The following is an 18,794-nucleotide window of genomic DNA, read 5'->3' as shown; positions in this document are numbered from 1 at the left end:
AAAGGAGAACATGAACTTTAAGTGGCTATGCGTGGTTTCTGGAAAACAGGGAAGGAGTTATCGGATCGAGCTGAAATTTCGCGAATAAGCTCCTGGGCCCTAGGGGACCTTAACTTGTGAATTTCAGCCCGATCGGACAACATTAAAGGGGGACTGGGGTTGGGGGGTCGAAACTTTCGGCCAGATTTTCCCAATGAAGGAAAAACAGGAGGGGGATGAAATTTGGCAGGTTTCTTAGTTGGAGCTCGGGCTACGAAATACATCCCTCCCCATCCCTCTGCGACCACTGGAACCGAAGATCGCTTAACATTGTCGTGGTTCGCCTCTTTAAAGAGGCACGAGTGTGCCTCCTTGATCTATTTTTCAGAGGCAGTGCTGTACCGCTGCTTAAGAAGAGAGCCATATACATTCAATGTAGACCTATTATTTTTTACTAATTTTTGTTTTTTGCAGGTTGACCTCGAATTATCAATTAGAGGGAGGGGTTAGGAGTCTAATAATTTTGGTTTCCAATCTGTTTAAAAATATTGAAGCTACGAGCCCCAGTTGGACAATAATTTATTCCAAATGAAGTCCAAAAGGAGCCATGTGTACCCAGATTATCAAAATAGAATATCTGCATTATCTCAGGGACAACTGGGTGAATCAAGTCGAAATTTTCAGGGGGTATTGAGGGACCAAGTGGACCTCAAATTTTTGACTTGGGGCAGGAGCAGAGGTAAATCGAAAGAAACCATGTATCCAGGTTATCAAGAGGGCGTTCCTGAAACCTCTCAAAAATGTCCTGTAGTAATCAATCTTAAAACTTCAGATGGGGGGAGGGGTCTTAAAAGAGGACCTCCTTTTGTGTTTAAGAGAGGAGAAATGCGGGCCAACGAAAGTTTCTCTGATCTGATAATATTACACTAGTAGAGGATATCAAAATCACTTTTTATCAGGCAAATTAGTTGAAACACTTCTTAATATTCATTGAACTAAAGTCGTTAAACAGCTACAGTAATGTTACTCTCTGGTCATGCTAAATTAGACCTATATGAGAGAGGGATTACACTCTCATTACCCACACTCGCTTTAATGGCCTCTGGGACCTTAATTAAATCTGGCAGGGATTAGGATTATAAGATTTTGTTTTATCTTAAGAGGATTCAATCCCAATCCAATAGACACAAGAGTCTCCAATAGAAACAGGTCTAGGGCTTTTCCCCCAGGGTCTTGCCTTCCCCACCCCCTGAATTTTCTGGAGGGGACACGGCTTCTCCCCGTGGTTCTTGCCCCCCTCCCGACTTTTAAAGTGCTTTTTTGGTATTTTCATTTTTAAAATACCATTCTTCAGCATTTTCAATAAAAAAAATCAAAAAGACAAACAAAATCACTCACTCATTTTTTAAATACACATTACCCCCTCCCCACACACATTTTCAATGTACTAACTGTCAATAAGCTTTCTGCGATACTTCATAGGGCCTAGGCACTAGAAATCCAGTTGTTACTATAAAATAGTATCTCAACTTACAGAGAGATGCCAAAAACAATACATATTGAATTTCAGCAGATAAGATTGTTTTTCACTCTGATATATAAACTGAATTAAAAACTAAAATTTAAACATAATATATCAAAGCTGAGTTTAAAGTCTTGTTTGGAAAATGACTAGTAGTAATTGGCAATGTCATCCTTAAAATATAGTCAGAAAAACCCAAAAATAAAATGAGTTGAAGTAGGAGAGAATGTGTTAATATTTTTCACTCTGATACATAAATTGAGTTAAAACTACAATTTAAGTGCAGTATATCAAGCTTTTTTAAGGCTTTAAAAAAACTATTATGACCAGTAGCCTGTTTGGATTAACAGGCTGCATTTCTTTGAAAGAGCCAAGCAGAGACATGTTGTTGAAGACATACTTCAGGACCTTTAATTTGGCTGGTTTACTATTTCTAGTAATTTTATTTGTATAACAGGAAATTTTCTCAAGCTTATGAAAAGCCAGGATCCTAGAGGGATGAAGTGGAGAAGAAGGGTACTAGTGAACGCTTTCTACTCCCTCATTTAGGTTGTAGATCCATTCCTGAAAGTCTTGTTCATAGACACTTCCAGGCAAGTTTTGTTATTTAGTTTATATTGTAGTTAGAATAATAAAAATGATAGAGTTGATCAGCAGCTTTCTGATTTGCCAAAAAGCTTCTCGAGTTTTTCCAAGCTAATTATGATTAATAACTAATACTAAATGATCTTGTTAGCATGATGAACGAACTCATGGGCGATTCAGAGGATTCTAGATATGGTAAAAGTACATGAAAAAGAAGATGTGAGAGATTTGGTGAAAGCATTGTATTTGCAGAGATAAACAGCAGACAGATCGTCATTACACTAAGAGCCGCAGCTCATGCCACTCTCCGCGAGTATTACTTAAAGCCCAAAAATGCCAATGTGGAGCTGGAGAAGGAAGCTATCGTCCAAGCTGCAGCAGCTATAATTAAAAGTGATGCCAAAGGTATTAAACAACAAATGGATGTGTATACCAAATCTGAAAACCTCAGAGAGATAACAGACAACCTTGAATACATACCCTCACCTTTGCATCTTTTTCTCAACACTCAACAGATAGGTTGAGTTAACTCCGCCTGTAAGAAATTACAGCCAGTCCCAAGCCTGGATAAAGGAGGAAGGTTTGGCGGTGGCCTAGCAGCCTGCCCCTAGGAAAAAGTTATGCTATAGAAACATCCAAATTTGAGCCAAAGTTTTTTTCCCAATTTGTGTGATATGATTGCCCAACGTGATACCGACCATGGACCATCCCCGGACACCCCTACGACGACGACCTTGGACCGCCCCCGGACACGCTTCTTGAAACCCAATTGCCCTATTAAACTCGGTTTCTGGAATGTAAGAACCATGGCCCAACTATCAAAAACTGAACAGGTTCTGAAAGAAATGGATAATTATGGCTTGGATATTCTAGCCCTCTCTGAGGTCCGTTGGACTGGAGCAGGAAGACAGAACCTGGATATGGGGTATACTATCCTGCACAGTGGCCTCGAGAAAATTAAAGAAGCGGTGTAGCCATAATGCTCTCCAAACCAGCCTCAAAAGTGCTGACGAAATGGACCCCCATTAGCGAAAGGATCATCACAGCCCGATTCGCTGGTAACAATGCAAAACTAACCCTAGTAGCGTGCTATGCACCAACTAACGACGCAGACGACGTGACGAAGGACAGCTTTTACAACACCCTTCAAGCTGTGGCAAAAGACATTCCCAGTCATGACTTAATCTGCTTAGACGGTGACTTCAACGCCAAAGTGGGGAATGATAAGTATTACTGCCCTGAGATCCTGGGAAGCGAAGGACTCGGCGAAATAAACGAGAACGGAACGCTACTAGTGGACTTTGCACTGACAAATGACCTAATAATTGGGGGTACTATGTTTGCACACAAAACAATCCACAAATATTCCTGGAACTCCCCAGACGGGAGAACGCACAACCAAATCGACCACCTTCTGATAAATAGAAAATGGAAGTCTAGTCTACAAGATGTGAGAGCCTTCAGAGGAGCTGACTTGGCATCCAATCACGCCCTAATGATAGCCAGGATATCATTGAAGTTAAAGGCTGCACCGAAGAACAGTCCCAAGGCAAACCCCGCCTTCGACTCCGCAAAGCTTACCACTCCGGCAATACGAAATGTGTTTGCCCTTACACTCTCTAACAAGTTCGAAGCCCTCGCCCTAGATGATGACACTGACGCCAGTCTGGAGTCGACCTGGAACACCATCAAGGAGGTTTACAGCCAAACGGCTGCTGCTACGGTTGGGTATGCCAAGAGGCCCAAAGACCAATGGCTATCCGAGAGGACATGGAACCTGATTGGTGACCGACGCAATCTAAAACAGCAGCTTCTTAATGGTGGTGAATACAACGACACAGTCCTAAAGAACCAACTGTACAGAGATCTGGATAAACTAGTCAAAAGAAGTGCAAGGGGCAAGCGCAACCTTCTGGAAGAAAAAGCTGCCATGGCGGAGGAAGCGGCAAAACGAGGTGACTCCAGAGCCGTATACAAGATTACTAATGAAATCGTGGGGAAAAGCCGAAAAGTAAACGGACCAGTCAAGGATGCGAGTGGCAAAACTGTCACAGATCCATCGGAAATCACCGAAGTATGGGCCTTGCATTTCGAAAAGGTTCTGAACAGACCAAATAAAGGGGACAAAAAATGTACCTGATTTTCGTGGACTTCGAAAAAGCGTTCGACTCCATCGACCGAGACTCGCTTTGGAAAATCCTGCGGTACTATGGAATCCCCGAAAAAATAGTGTCCCTAATTGTTGCATTGTATGAAAACACAGAATGCTGTGTTCGGACCCAAGATGGGAACACCAGATATTTCCGTATAAAGTCCGGCATAAAACAGGGTTGTGTCCTTTCTCTGTTACTCTTTGTCCTCGTTATTGATTACGCACTTCATGATTGTACAGGATTTGGCATCCAAATTGGAGAAGCCAAAAAGCTAGCCGACCTGGATTTTGCTGACGATATTGCCTTGATGGAGAGGAACAAGGCCAAACTCCAGTATCTTCTTAATACTATCCGTGAAAATGCTAGCCGACTTGGACTCAAGATCAACACAGAGAAGACAAAGAGTATGGCAACAACCGATTCCCCTCTGGACATGAAATGCGGAGATTCAACCATCGAGCAGGTCGTGGAGTTCAGGTACCTCGGCAATACTGTGGAGAACTCAGGATCAAGTGAGCGAGAAGTGCAGCAGAGGATTGGGCAAGCCAGTTTAACCGACTAAAGCCAGTATGGCGATCGAAAAAGTATTCCCTGAAGCTGAAATTGAGACTATTTAATAGCAACGTCCTTTCTGCACTTCTCTACAGCAGTGAGTGCTGGAAGTTGAATCAGCAACAAGAAAGACGGATCCTAGCCTTCGAAAACAACTGCCTTCGGAGGATCCTGAACATCAACTGGAGGGATCACGTCACAAACCAGATTGTCCGCTCTATCTCAGGCCAGCCCAGGGTCACAGACGTCATCCGGCAACGTAGATGGCGTTACCTTGGGCACGTGATCCGTATGAAGGAAGACCGGATCCCTAGGCTGATCCTAGAGTGGCAACCCCAGGGAACTCGCAGGAGAGGTAGACCCAAGAACACGCTGCGTCGCACCTAACAACGGGATTTGTCGAACATCCACACGACGATCCAGCCTCAGTGGAAAGATGTTTGGGCAGCGGCGCACATGCGGGATGACTGGCGGCTCTTCGTGGATGCCCTGGGTGCCTCTGGCGGCACAGGAGGATCTAAGGTCTAAGGTAAGGCAACAGATAGGGAACAATCAGCACTCAAACAAATAGGAAGGATGCATCAATAGATTAGTGCATGTTACAGGCCTGTTGGCCAAAGGTAATCACACCACCTCTTCAGACTGGATTGGCTCTCCAGTTGCATCATCAGTTTAGCAGCCGCTTTTGAATTGACATGCTCAGTGCTATTGGTTTTAGCTCATCATATTACAAGACAAAGCTTTCTGGGCGTAACACTGCGGTTTCTAACAGCACAAACATGGAAGGATTGGAAGGAACTTTTTGCATGCAGCACATAGCTTACAACATCAACCACGGTGTCCAAGCCCTTGATTATAACAACACTTTTCTTGGCATGGGCATAATGGTTTCTGTGATGCCACTACTGAGGTCTTCAACAGTACTAAACAGGAAAAAGTTTGTTATGTCTAGGCAGATAATTGAACCAAACCGAATTCCTATTAAGTATCTTAGACAGACACTAGGGCAACCTAACCTTCCTTACAATCTTCTACCATGAGCTTTGATTCTAGATCCCTCAAAATATTACGACTTGCTGAGGAAGATGTTGAGACTTTCTCCTGTACCCTTGCCTAGCTGGAAGGGGGCTATGAGCAAGCTGTATGTTGATATGCAATCAGACTCTTACATAGGGAAAGCCTCCATTCTCTTTATGCTGAAGACAGATATGAGACCAAGTGATCCCATTTGTTTCTACTCCACACTCAACTTTGTCTGCCAACAGTGTTCCAGATACGGTGAGAGTTCTGTTGAGCAATTCAGAATGGATTACATTGCCCTAGGGTAAAGGTACTGATAATTTGACAGTTTTTGCAAAAAAAACTCTACTCCAGAAGACTTAAATTAAAGACTTTCGGTTGGAAAAGGGTTGCAGTAAGTAAGAAAATATCTACAAATCTAACTGTTTGATTAGAAGTTTCAAGTTTTAGCAAAAAAGGGTACAAAAATTCAATTTTCTTAAATTGGAGCGATTTTGCCTATAAATTCGACAGAACAAAAAAAGTTGTCAGTTTTTGACAGAAGTCTTGACATGTCTATTCTTTTTACTTAATTTCTTTGTTTCTCTTCAACCTTTTTTAATGTGTAAATGTATAAAACACAATTCAGTGGAAAAAAGTGAAATAAATTGCAACACAAGTAGATGGACAAAATTGGATACTCATATGGAGTGTAATTGTGGGACTTAGGTCTCTACAATAGAATATGTGATATAATAGTGTGATAGAGGTCTCTCTATAAACCCTATCTGGAATAGCCAACTTCCTCTCAGCTTTAATGATCCAGCAAAGATTTCTTTGCTGTTCACAGTGAAAGTATTGTCAATATTTGGCCATTTAAAAGTTAATTTACCATTCTCATCCACTATAACTTTTTTAGTTTTGACTATCCTGTCTGGAAAGTCCAAAATTCTTGAAAATATGCATGTCCTACTTAAGATTATCAGAAGTTACTAACACCAAGGAGTTTAACATGTTTTATTAGCATTTTGGGTGGGATAAGGTCTAAGAAAACAGGAGTGGATTTCAAGAATTTTAAGAAGTTCATTGTAATTATACTTAACTTAGTGGAATTTATTTTCATATGTAAATTCTTAGTTTTATCCAAAACATGGATAAGATCATTTTTGATAGTTCTATGACATACTTCAAGGATTAGCAGGTCATATAAATATTAACACCTTTGAGGGAATCTTACCAATTTCATTAATGAATACTACACATAAGAGTAATCCTAATAAGGTTCCTTGAAGAATTCCATGCTAATTAGGAAAGTTTTCAGAGAGAATATTTTGCATTTCACAGCTTGGGATCTATTTGAAAGAAAACATATAAAAAGTTTACTGAGTGAGGGTCTACTTCAAATTTATTCAGTGATAAATAAATTAGGGTGTTGTGATCAACCAAGTCAAATGCTTGAAAATATGAACATGGTATGAGGCCAAATGGCAGTTCCTTAGATGATGGATAACTCTAGCATCTAAAATCAAATCAGTAAAACTACAATTAAAAAAAAAAATCTTTAAAGTTTTCGTCATGTGAATATTATTACAAATACTAATCATCAAAATTTCTTGTTTGTCAGAGGACCCTTGAATTTCACCGCCAATTGCTTCTCATCTGTTTTACATGTTCAGTGAAGTTTCAGCAGAGTCACCTATACTTTAACAGGGCCTGTTGCTGTCTTCCAAAAAATTTTACAAGGTTACTACAAAATATTCACAAAAGAAATGAATCTCATAATAGAAGCCAATATCTACACTTGAATTTGGCTAAAAGAACATTTTTAGTTGGTTTGGTATTATGGTACATCAGACAAAAATTTTTGACACCTGGAACACAGTTTTGTCAATACAACATTAGCTAAGTTAATTTTATCAAGAAAAGGCCAATGTGGCTACATTTTAAAGATCAGATGTATCTAGATGCATTGGTGCTGATCCCAATTTTTTTTTTTTTTTTTTTTTTTTTTTTTTTTTTTGCAAAAAAATAACCAAGTAATGACAGTTTGAAAATTACATAGCTAAAAAATTGTCAGGAGCTCATTTTGTGTTGAAAACAGGAAACTGATTGAATTGATCACTGTTTTCTTATTTGGGTGTATTGGATATAGTCTCCATATTGTGCATTGCCAAAATATAACAACAGCTTCAAGAGATGGGGTTCCAAGTCTTGACTAAGCAGAGTTATCCTGTTTTGAAGAACAAATTTCAACAGAGGTTCCAAAATTGCACTGTCAAATCATTGGTGCCTTTACCCTATTTTGGGTGAACTCCCAGCTGCCCACAACTCTCTCCTTGTAGTTTTTCACTGTAACTACAAAATGAACTGCAGAAATATGCAATGCACTTACAAAAGAAATAGCATGAAATGCACCAGGGCCTGTGGATCTTGCAAGGGAACAAGTTGTGCTAACTGTGTTATGACTGAGTTTCATGAAGTTGATAATCTGGAAGATAACAAAAATCTATGAATAGTGATACTTTGATTCTTTATCACATTTGTATATTATATAACTGAAAAAGTCAAGAATATTGTAATTGTTAATTAGAACATTGAATTGGATGATAGTTGTCATTCTACATTTTAAGAGTGGTTAGTTTCAGATTAAGTGTGATTTAACACTGATGGAAAATTGAAAGTTTAAATTTTATGTTAAAATAAAGGTGATTTTCATAATTACTACGATTTAGTACCCTATTCTAGTTATCAATTTTGTTGTTGTACACCTTTATATATAAAAATAAGTTTCACCTCCTCAAAACCAACCTTAACCACAAAAAAAAACTAATTTGTAGTTTTACATTCAAATAAAGTTAAATAAAGTTAATAAAATAAAGTAAATAAAGTTAGTCTTTCATTTAATGTAAATCTCCAAAATCATTTTACAAAGCTTGTCAACTCAATCCTCCCAATTCGTATCAACCAATCTCAAGTATTATTGGTGGAATCTGGTGCTATACTCCGAGCTCTTAAGCAAGTGAATAAATCTGAGTCTCTAAATAGTGATGGTCTTTGCTTCAAGTTTTTTGCTTATGATTGTCCTGAACTGCTGAAGCATTTGCAGTCATTATTTCAGATTTGTTTGGCACAGTCCACTGTGCTAGATAGTTTTTTGTCTAGTTGTATATCTCCCATAGTTAAGAGGGGTAAGGACCCCAGTGCTGGCTCTAATTACCATCCTATCACTGTGTCTTGTTTTGTTAGTAAGCTATTCGAATATGTACTGCTACCGGCCATTAACTCCAAGTGCAATTTTAGGCCCTTCCAGCTTGGTTTTAGAAAACGTATGGGCTGCGTTCAAGCTCACCATATTGTGGATCGGCTAATGAAGCAAGCTGTTGCTCAAAAAAGTCCCCTGTATTGATTGATTGTTGACATATCTAGTGCTTTTGACAATGTAATTCATTCAAATGCTTTGTTTTGTTTAGCAGCCTCAGTTGTTAACCTTTCTATTGTTTCTGTGCTTAAGTATTGGTATGCTAATTCTTCAGATAGGGTGAGGTGGAATGGTGCTGTAGGGGAGTATATTCCTATTAAAAAAGGCATTAGGCAAGGTACCATGTTATCCCCAAGCATATTTAAATGTGTTTTAACTTTGTGTCTCTAACGTCTTCAACTGTCAAATTTTTACAATGATAATTTAGGCATTAGTCACATTGCATATGCTGATGATGTTCTGCTTCTTAGCTGGACAAAACATAGTCTAATTACCAACTTTGACCGGCTTTCAGCCACACTATCCACAGTAGGCCTTTCAGTTAATGCCTCCAAATGTGATTTTTCGTGTTTTGGGAGTCCTCCACCAGCATCACCTCTTTGCTTGAGTTCTTCAACTATACCATGTTCAGCAAGTATTAAATAATTGGGTATCTCTTTTTCCATGTCACTTTTGTCTACTTGCTCTGCTATTATGCCCAGCATGCTGAAAAGTGTACGGGTTGGTATAACCAAAAAGGACTATGCCATCTTTATTCTAGTTTTTGTGCCCCTGCTGTTTTTTATCTTTCTGGTTTTGCTTTCCTCCTTTGCAAGAAGGATACAAAGAAAATATGCTCAGTATATTTTAAGTATTGCAAGTATTTGCTGCATCTGCCTCAGTGGTATTGGGACCATACAGTTGTTTCTAAATTTGACATTGTTGATGCACCCTCGCAACTGAAACATTTATCTGAAGATATATCTCTTAAAACTCAGCAAATGATTGTTTTTTTTATCCTCTTTGGCCATTTTTTGAATTGAGGTAATTTATTTATGTTGTATGTTATTATGCTGTTATGTTATTTATGTTGTTATGTTTTTTTTGTTTTTTTGTTTTTTTTTTCTTCTTCTTCTTTTTCTGTGTGTTTACGCCAAAGTTTTATGTATTTTGTGGGTTATACATAAATTATTATTACTATTATTATTTAAAGGTGATTTTCATAATCACCAAGATCTAACACCTTATTCTAGAAATCAATTTTACTGTTGTATGCCTTTAGATGGAAGCGCAAATTTCACCTCCTTAAAATAAACCTAAGCCTTAAACTCTAAGTTTTAATTTTATGTTCAAATAAAAGTGGTTTTCATAATCACAAAGATCTACTACACCATTCTAGACATCAATTTTATTGTTGTACACCTATATATAGAAACTATATGTTTCTATATATAGGTTTCTATATAAACTATATATAGAAACCTATATATAGAAACTTGAAATTCACTCCCTCAAAACATATTTGTGAAACAGCTAAATGAGCAAAATTTCCATATTTGGAATAAGCACATTTTTTTTAGCTGTGTAGTCGAAGAATAATTTTTCTTGCAATTTGTTCATGGTAAAACTGTTCCCTTCCTATAGTATAACTGAGATAGTTTCATTGAGGTAATTTTATATGATACAATTAACTCTTGATGAGATATCTATTTAGGGTTGCTATGAAACAGCTTTAGAATGAGACTTTGTTTAGTCAAACCAAACATTAGTTTGAAGTTTTTCCCTCTTTTAATCATTTTCAATGTATTTTACTTTTTAAAAATGTGGACAAAATATTTTTGCTGCTATTGCAAAAACAAAATGACTGACCAGCAGGGATTAATGGATAGAAAATTTGAATATTCTAGAGAATTTAGCCCAAAATTAATCAAACTTAGAAGAAAAATCACCCATAAAAGAAGCATTAATAAATTTATTCTAAATGAAATAACTTTTTTTCTTATTTATTTTAAACTGGGAATGACAAAATACTTTCTAGGATAGTGAAAAACCCACTAACTAGAACTCAACATAGCTTAAGCTGTTGATAAATGTTGCACTTAAGGACAGAAGCTATATACAAAGCTGAGCTGTCAGAGCCCAACCATGTGGAGGAGGGATGTCAGAAAACCAACCATGACATTTGGATAGAGCATGAAATAAAGAATCTAGTGCTACTAGTTTTTTTTCTTAACATGTTTCCTTTAGAAGTTACTATACACTAGTCTACAAGTGTACCTAGGGCCTAATAACTAGTTATTAGCAAAAACTAGTCTGACAAAAGTCCATTGGGCCACCTTGATATTTATTTTCAGAAGAAACAATGAATGAGTGTTACTAAGCTCTAGATGAGGAATAAAAAACAATTTTTTTATTGATCCTCTGTATTACAATGTAAATTTACCAGTCCTTTTAGCTAAAATACAAATAAAATGCATTTAAAAAAACAGGGTTAATATAGCATATATGAGATTCCATAACTGATAAAGGGATAAGGTGAGCACATTAATTAATCTCTTTTTATGCTCTTTCCAAATATAGGCCCTACTAGTCAATTCACTTCCAAGCACACCCATATCCTGGTGGTTGCATAAATACCACTAATAATGTATTTCTCTATTATATTAGTCTAGTGAAAAGCTAAATGTCTTATATCCTGGCTCCTATATTAAGCTGGTTAGGCTGTCTTCCCATTTTGCAATTTATAATGTGTTATGATGATTATAAGGCTGTATTATAATGAAAAGAAACATGATGATCAGATCACCAAAAACATCCAGGATATTATCTGTAGCCAGTACACTAAAAAATTCATTTTTTTTTTTTTTACTGTTTTCTTTCAGTTTTGATAGCATGCAGGCATAAACCTTAGGTTATTGCCTAGGCTTATTAGGAACCATGTATATTCAGAACCAATGGGGTGAAATTTTAGTTAATTGACTTATTGCTATCTCAGAAAGGGTTTAGGTTAGGAAAATGAGACTTCCAAGGATGGGTCTACAGGCTAAAGTATGTCCAGGAAGGAATTTTAAAGTACCCACCTCCACTCCTTCTCCCTCTAGAGGGCCCTGAAATTTGTCTACATGACAGGTCTATTCCTATTGAAATTTTGACAAAACAACATTTTACCTTAATTTTCAGTTACTAGTTGCTTTTTCTCTGCCTTTAGCTGTGAAAATGCAATTCCTGTTATTTGAGTAGAATTTTGAGCCATATCAATGTTTTTTTTCAAAATTTAGGAAATGTATTTGCATATCTTTAAACCTTATAAACTGGGATGAAGCTGAAGCAAAGTTATGAAGCTGAAAACAATTTTGTTGTACTTCAATTAAGCAGAAGATCTATTTTGCAAGGTTTCACTTTTATAACACACATATTTTTAAAGGTCATCAAAGGTCAGGGCCCTCTACAGGGAGAAAGAGTAGAGGTAGTTGCTTCAAAATACCTTCCTGGGACATACTTTAATCTGTAGATTCATCCCTGAAAGTTTCATTTTCCTAACCTAAACCCTTTCTGAGATAGCAAGAAGTCAATTAACTAGAATTTTACTGCAGTTATGGAATAATGTAAATGTTGACTGAGGGTTTTCCTAGCCCTTAGCTTTAGCAAAAAGAATATAAGGCTTAAATGAGAAATATCTAAAAAGATCAACAGTATGGCCCAGTTATCACTAACAAGCACATTGGTTATGAATTATACGTCACCTTTACTCCAGAGGCTCCATTTGGGGGGTCAGGGGTGGGCAAATGCCCACCTCTGATTTTCCAGAGGGCCCAAGCTTCCACCACAAAGGGCCCTTTTCCGGCCATACTTATCCATTATGTCCAACATAATCCATTCTGTTCAAACGATTTGAACTAACTGCACGCCTATTAGTCAAAGAGCGTAATTACCTGACAACCCTTGGGGTAATTACACTATTTGCTATTAATCATTGTAAACTTTGAAAGTAGGTTAGATTCATAATAAAAGTCTCAAGTTCTGTCAAATGCCCCATACCCACCCCAAGATTTGGCCCAAATGGCGCCTCTGCTTTACTCTAAACTACTAATCTTACAGCTTATACTACCTATTATATAAAAGTCACATTATTTGGCTTCAAAATACATCCCTTTAAAACTAGTGGGCAGTGTTGTGAAATAAAATACAAGATGCGAACTTTTTCACTGAAGAAATATTTGAATGGTTTTGAAATTTAAAGAATAGAAAATTTTCAATATTCGTTAGGCTTAAGTTACAGATATAAGAAATCATGCACTCTAATATTAAAATTTATCTTATAACTAAGTATTGGCAGTTTCTTACATTTGCGGAAAAATCAAACCGCAAATAAACCACTGAGAACCTCAATTGAAGATGTTTTCTTGCTTTTATTTGTTCGTTTTTTGTATCAAATTCAAACGTAGATGGTGTTTACAGAAAAACTGGGGTTACACAGAAATAAAAATTCTATCAGGATTTTGTACAGCACAAATCTACCTCACAAGGTGATGGCCCACTACCTACAATTTATTGGCAAGCCACCGTCGAAAATGATTGGGATTTCTGGTGCACTGATGCAAGTTTCGGTGGAAGTGGTTCACCAAAATATTTTTACCCTGATTATCTTTGTATGTTACAAGGCTCACTATACAGAACAATCTTCCATGAGAGGTGGGCAGGACTTACAACTTTACGGGATATGTAGTCGGTGTCAAATTCTCATAGAACCTCAGCCGGGTACCTAGAACAATCCGTAGGTAATTTCTCTGGAAAGCATCTAGCGAATCTTCGTCTGCCTGTTAGAGCGCCAATGCTTCAGAGCCATATTTGAACACTGTCATCCCTCTAGCTTCCAATATGTTAATCTCGGTTTGCAGACTTATATTTTTATTATTCCAAACTTTTTTTTATCTGTGAAAAAAAACCTGAGTCTTTGCTATTCTACTTTTAACATCTTCACTGCTTCCACTTTCTTTACTCGTAATACTACCAAAGTATCTTGGTTGCCAGTGTGATCGAATATTTTGTCCAAATAGCAAACTCAGACAGTGAAATTTGACTATCAGTACCCCAAGCTTCTTAATAGATGATCATACTACTGACTACCATACACCTTTTACACCCTTTGACATTTCCGGTATATCTTAGCCATGGACTGTGACAAAGGATCAAAAGCTTTAGCAGCTTATTATTTATTCAGTATTAAATCAAATTTTTAGGATTCCACCACCCATAGTCTTCTTAATCTTATTAATTGATGGCATAAAATTTTGTTATTTTGGGGGGAAATTCCCCTAGATTTGCAAAATATCTATTCTTGGGGGGTACTTTCATTCAAAAATAGCACTTTTAGTATTTTATTTGGTAAAATTGAAAAAATCGCAAAAAGAGTCAACATCCATGATGCCAGTTCATGACTAGTAAAAGCCGTTGAACCGTGATTTGTGTATAAAGTAGAATACCACATTTAATATACTTTAGGGAAATGTTCAGCATAAGTCTCTCTTATTAAGTGTGCTGTGCAAGAAAGAAATCAAAAGAGATGAAAAGTGAAGAAACCATTAACTACTACTACTAACAACTCACCGCAGCACCAAGCCGTTTCTGGCACAGCTACATACTTTCCTCCTAGTTACTAATCTGTTCAAAGCCTCCCTCTTTACACCCTCCCAGGAAGTTCCTATTTCCTTTAAATATTTCTTTATCGCGTCCTCCCTCCCAAGACGAAACCGAAAAGGACAATGTTTGGATATCTTCATCCTTCATCCGCACATCCTGACCTAGCCATTTCAACCTTCCATTCATTATAGCCCTAGAAAGTGGGATTAAGCTACATTTTTCGTAGAGACTGCTGTTTGAAATATGATCAGTCAGCCGGGTACCTAGAACAATCCGTAGGTAATTTCTCTGGAAAGCATCTAGCGAATCTTCGTCTGCCTGTTAGAGCGCCAATGCTTCAGAGCCATATTTGAACACTGTCATCCCTCTCCAATATGTTAATCTCGGTTTGCAGACTTATATTTTTATTATTCCAAAATTTTTTTTATCTGTGAAAAAAAACCTGAGTCTTTGCTATTCTACTTTTAACATCTTCACTGCTTTCACTTTCTTTACTCGTAATACTACCAAAGTAAGTGAAGCTGCTCACCTGATCAATCTTTTCGTTACACAGCGTCACCTTTTCTTTATCACTTATTCCTAGCCTTTGTGAATATGTCTTCTTAATATTGATTTTCTAGCCTATTCTAGCTCCCTGAACTCACAAAGCTTTAAAAATTCATTCATTCTGCCTACGCTTTCATTAAGGATGCTTAAATCATTAGCATAATCTAAGTCCAGGAGTATTTTTCCTCCCAATTTGATTCCATGGTCTCCCATTGCCTTTCCTGTGCTTCTTAAGACAAAATCCGTAAAAATGATTTATATAAAGGGCGATAAAACACAGCCCTGCTTAACTCCTCATATAATAAAAAAAAAAACTTCTAACCTCACCTCCTACTTTAACCGCAGCAGTGTTATTCTCGTTCATAGCACTAATCATTTTAACGTATTTGTCTGGTATACCATATAAGGATAAGACCTTTGCTAAAGCTCTTCTATCAACAGAATTGAACGCTTGCTCATAATCGATAAAACTGAGGATTAAAGGTATTTGATTATTCAGGCACTTCTCAGTTATTAATCTAAGAGCGAAAATTGGGTCGACACATCCTCTACCTTTCCCGAACCGCACTGTTCTTCTTTTAAAGCTTTGTCTACACCATCTCTCAGTCTAAAAAGTTTCATATTACTAGGCAATTTGCTACCTACAGAGACCCGATTAATTCCTCGATAATTACCACACTCACTCTTATCACCTTTCTTAAACAGTGGTTTAATTAAGGTTTTCCTAAAATCGTTAGGTACTTCCCCTTTACCAAAAACCATACTAATAATCTTCAGTAACTCATTTCTAACCTCAGAGTCACCATACTTAAAAAACTCATTTACCATACTATCAGCACCTGGAGCCTTATTATTTTTTATTCATTTTAGTCCTGTCACTAATTCTTTCTCACAAAACAAATCTTCCTTCACATCCAAGGTATCAAAAGCTTTCTTCATTTCCTCTATATCTTTTCCTGCAACTCTGTCTTGGTTTAGCATATTCTCAAAATGTTCTGCCCATCTCTCTTTACCTCTTTCCTCATCACTAATTGTGGCCTCGTTCCTATCTTTAACTGGGACAGGTCTGGATTGATTACTCCCTCTCAATTTATTAACATTCCAGTACAATATTTTACTATTATGCCGTTTAGCTATATCTTCCCGATCCTTGGCAGTTTTATCCATGACCTTCACTCGCACCTCCTTAGTTCACGTTTTAATGCTTTCTCCACTTTCTTTACATTCCTTTTGTTTTCATATGATCTATCAATCAGATAATTCTTGTACAAGCCCTTTCTCCTCTTTATTAAACATAAAGCTTTTTCACTAAGTTTCCTAGGTGAGAGACTGAATGATAATGTGTCTATAATGTGTGCAGAGTTAAGTGCCATAATCATGGCACCCCATGAATAATCAACCTTTGATTATAAAAAAACAAGTTTTTTTTAACTGAAAGTAAGGAGCAACATTAAAACTTCAAAGGAACTGAAATTACTCCGTATGTGAGAGGGACTTTTCCTCCTCAACGTACAGGTTACGAGCCTGAGTTCAAAAGTTACGTATCAGAGAACCCTACTGTAGAGGTCTCAAGTTCCTATCTGCAATTAAATAAAAAAAAAAAGTTTTTTTAACGGAAAGTAAGGAGCAACATTAAAACTTAAAACGAACAGAAATTACTTCGTACATGAAAGGGGCTGCTTCCTCATCAACGCACCGCTCTTTACGCTAAAGTTTGGCTCTTTCTCTTAACTCTACTTTTAAAAAAAGTAAAAACCTTTAGCGTAAAGAGCGGGGCGTTGAGGAGGAAAAGCCCCTTTCATATACGGAGCAATTTCTGTTCGTTTTAAGTTTTAATGTCGGTCCTCACTTTCAGTTAAAAAACTTGTTTTTTTATTTAATAACGGAATGTTTTTGAATTAATACATGTTTTGATTTTGGCTCTCCGCACATAAATAATTAAAACGAAATTTGCATATTAATTTTGTATGGGCTAAATGGCTTTCTCATAGTTTAGTTCCAAGATTTTGAGAAAAAAAGGAACGGGGGAGGAGGCCTAGTTGCCACTCCAAATTTTGATTACTTAAAAAGGCAACTAGAAATTTTAATTTTTTACGAACTTTTCATTAGTAAAAAATATACGTAACTTAAGAATTAACTTACGTCAAAACTTCTATATTCTTATATTTTTATTATGTATATGAGGGGGTTTGTCCCCTCGTTAATACCTCGCTTTTTACACTAAAGCTTAAGTTTTGTTCTAGTTGACTAAGAATGACCCCTCAATCAGAAAGGCCGTAGAATAAATAGTTGAGATTAGTAAAGATACTTTAGCGTAAAGAGCGAGGTATTACAAGGGGATGAATCCCTCATATGTGTAATAATTTCTGTTCGTTTTGAGTTTTAATGCTGCTCCTTACTTTCAGTTGAAAAAACTTTTCATATTTATTTTTTAGTTTTTTTTTTTAATAATGCTAGAAAATCCTACGCCCCAGTCATTGAAATTCTCTTCCCCATGACAAATTCCTCCATGGAAAGATCCTCCCACGTAACCCCCCTCCATCAAATTCTCCCTCCCCCCCCCAAAAAAAAATCCCCCTGAAAATGTCTGTACACTTCCCAATAACCATTACTATATGTAAACACTGGTCAAAGTTTGTAACTTGCAGCCCCTCCCAAGGGGATTGTGGGGTAGAAGTCATCCCCAAAGACATAGTTATTAGGTTTTTCTACTATGGTGAATAAAAAGGCTATCTCAGAGTTTTGATCTGGAGACTTTGAGGAAAAAATGAGCGTGGGAGGGTGCCGGTATAACCACCAATTTTTTTCGTCACTTAAAAAGGGCACTAGAACTTTTAATCTTCGTTAGAATGAGCCTCTTGTGACATTCAAGGACCACTTAGTCGATACAATCACCCCTGGGAATAAAAACAACAAAACAAAACCAAATAAACACGCATCCGTGACCTGTACTCTGGCAGAAAATGCGAAATTCCACATTGTTGTAGATAGCAGCTTGAAACCTCTACATCCGGGTTCTCTGATACGCTGAATCTAATGGTGTGATTTTTGTTAAAAAACCACACCATTGTATGACAAATAGGGGGTGTTTCCCCCTATTTTCTGAAATAAGGTAAATTTTATCAGGCTCGTAACTTTTGATGGGTAAGACTAAACTTGACAAATCTTATATATTTAAAATCAGCATTAAAATACAAATCTTTTGATGTAACTATTGGTACCGAAATTCTGTTTTTAAGAGTTTTGGTTACTATTGAGCCGGGTCGCTCCTTACTGCAGTTCGTTACCACGAAGTGTTTGATTTACAAAATATTATAGTTTACTCTGACTCGTTTCGTCAAACCTAGAGCTTCCGTCTTCAGCTTCTCAGCGTAAGATTAATTTAGACACTTTTCATTGTCTTAGCATTATTGATAATCTTGCTTCAAGAGGATAAGAACTTACTTTCACTATATTCCAAGCCACTTAGATATAGCTGGTAAATATCAGGCGGATGACATTGCAAAAAAAGCTCTAAACCTTGACCAGCCAAGTGGGAGAAAAATTCCCATTAGAGCTGCTCGCACATTACAATACTATT

General features: G+C 37.2%; 2 protein-coding genes across 3 annotated transcripts in view; one reads left to right on the top strand and one right to left on the bottom strand.

Moving 5' to 3' along the window:
• Nucleotides 1-13,261, bottom strand: part of LOC136041330 (dehydrogenase/reductase SDR family member 7-like) — a 53,950-nt gene extending 40,689 nt beyond the window's left edge. Inside the window, exons 1-2 of one of the 2 annotated variants that reach the window (XM_065725957.1) lie at nucleotides 13,137-13,215; nucleotides 8,183-8,278 (exon numbers count right to left, since the gene is read on the bottom strand). The gene's annotated coding sequence lies outside the window, so the exon portion shown is untranslated. Of the gene's footprint in view, nucleotides 1-8,182; nucleotides 8,279-13,136 lie in introns of both variants that reach the window. The other variant, XM_065725958.1, reaches the window with a different exon arrangement.
• Nucleotides 3,066-4,226, top strand: LOC136041328 (uncharacterized). The gene has a single exon (XM_065725954.1). It carries the CDS (start codon nucleotides 3,066-3,068, stop codon nucleotides 4,224-4,226), a length of 1,161 nt encoding a protein of 386 aa, XP_065582026.1.
• Nucleotides 13,262-18,794: the final 5,533 nt, after the last annotated feature.

This window comes from Artemia franciscana, unplaced genomic scaffold (genome assembly GCF_032884065.1).
Source record: "Artemia franciscana unplaced genomic scaffold, ASM3288406v1 PGA_scaffold_151, whole genome shotgun sequence".
Classification (NCBI taxonomy): domain Eukaryota; kingdom Metazoa; phylum Arthropoda; class Branchiopoda; order Anostraca; family Artemiidae; genus Artemia; species Artemia franciscana.
The sequence above is the reverse complement of the archived record's forward strand: the minus strand, read 5'-3'. Positions and strand labels throughout refer to the sequence as shown.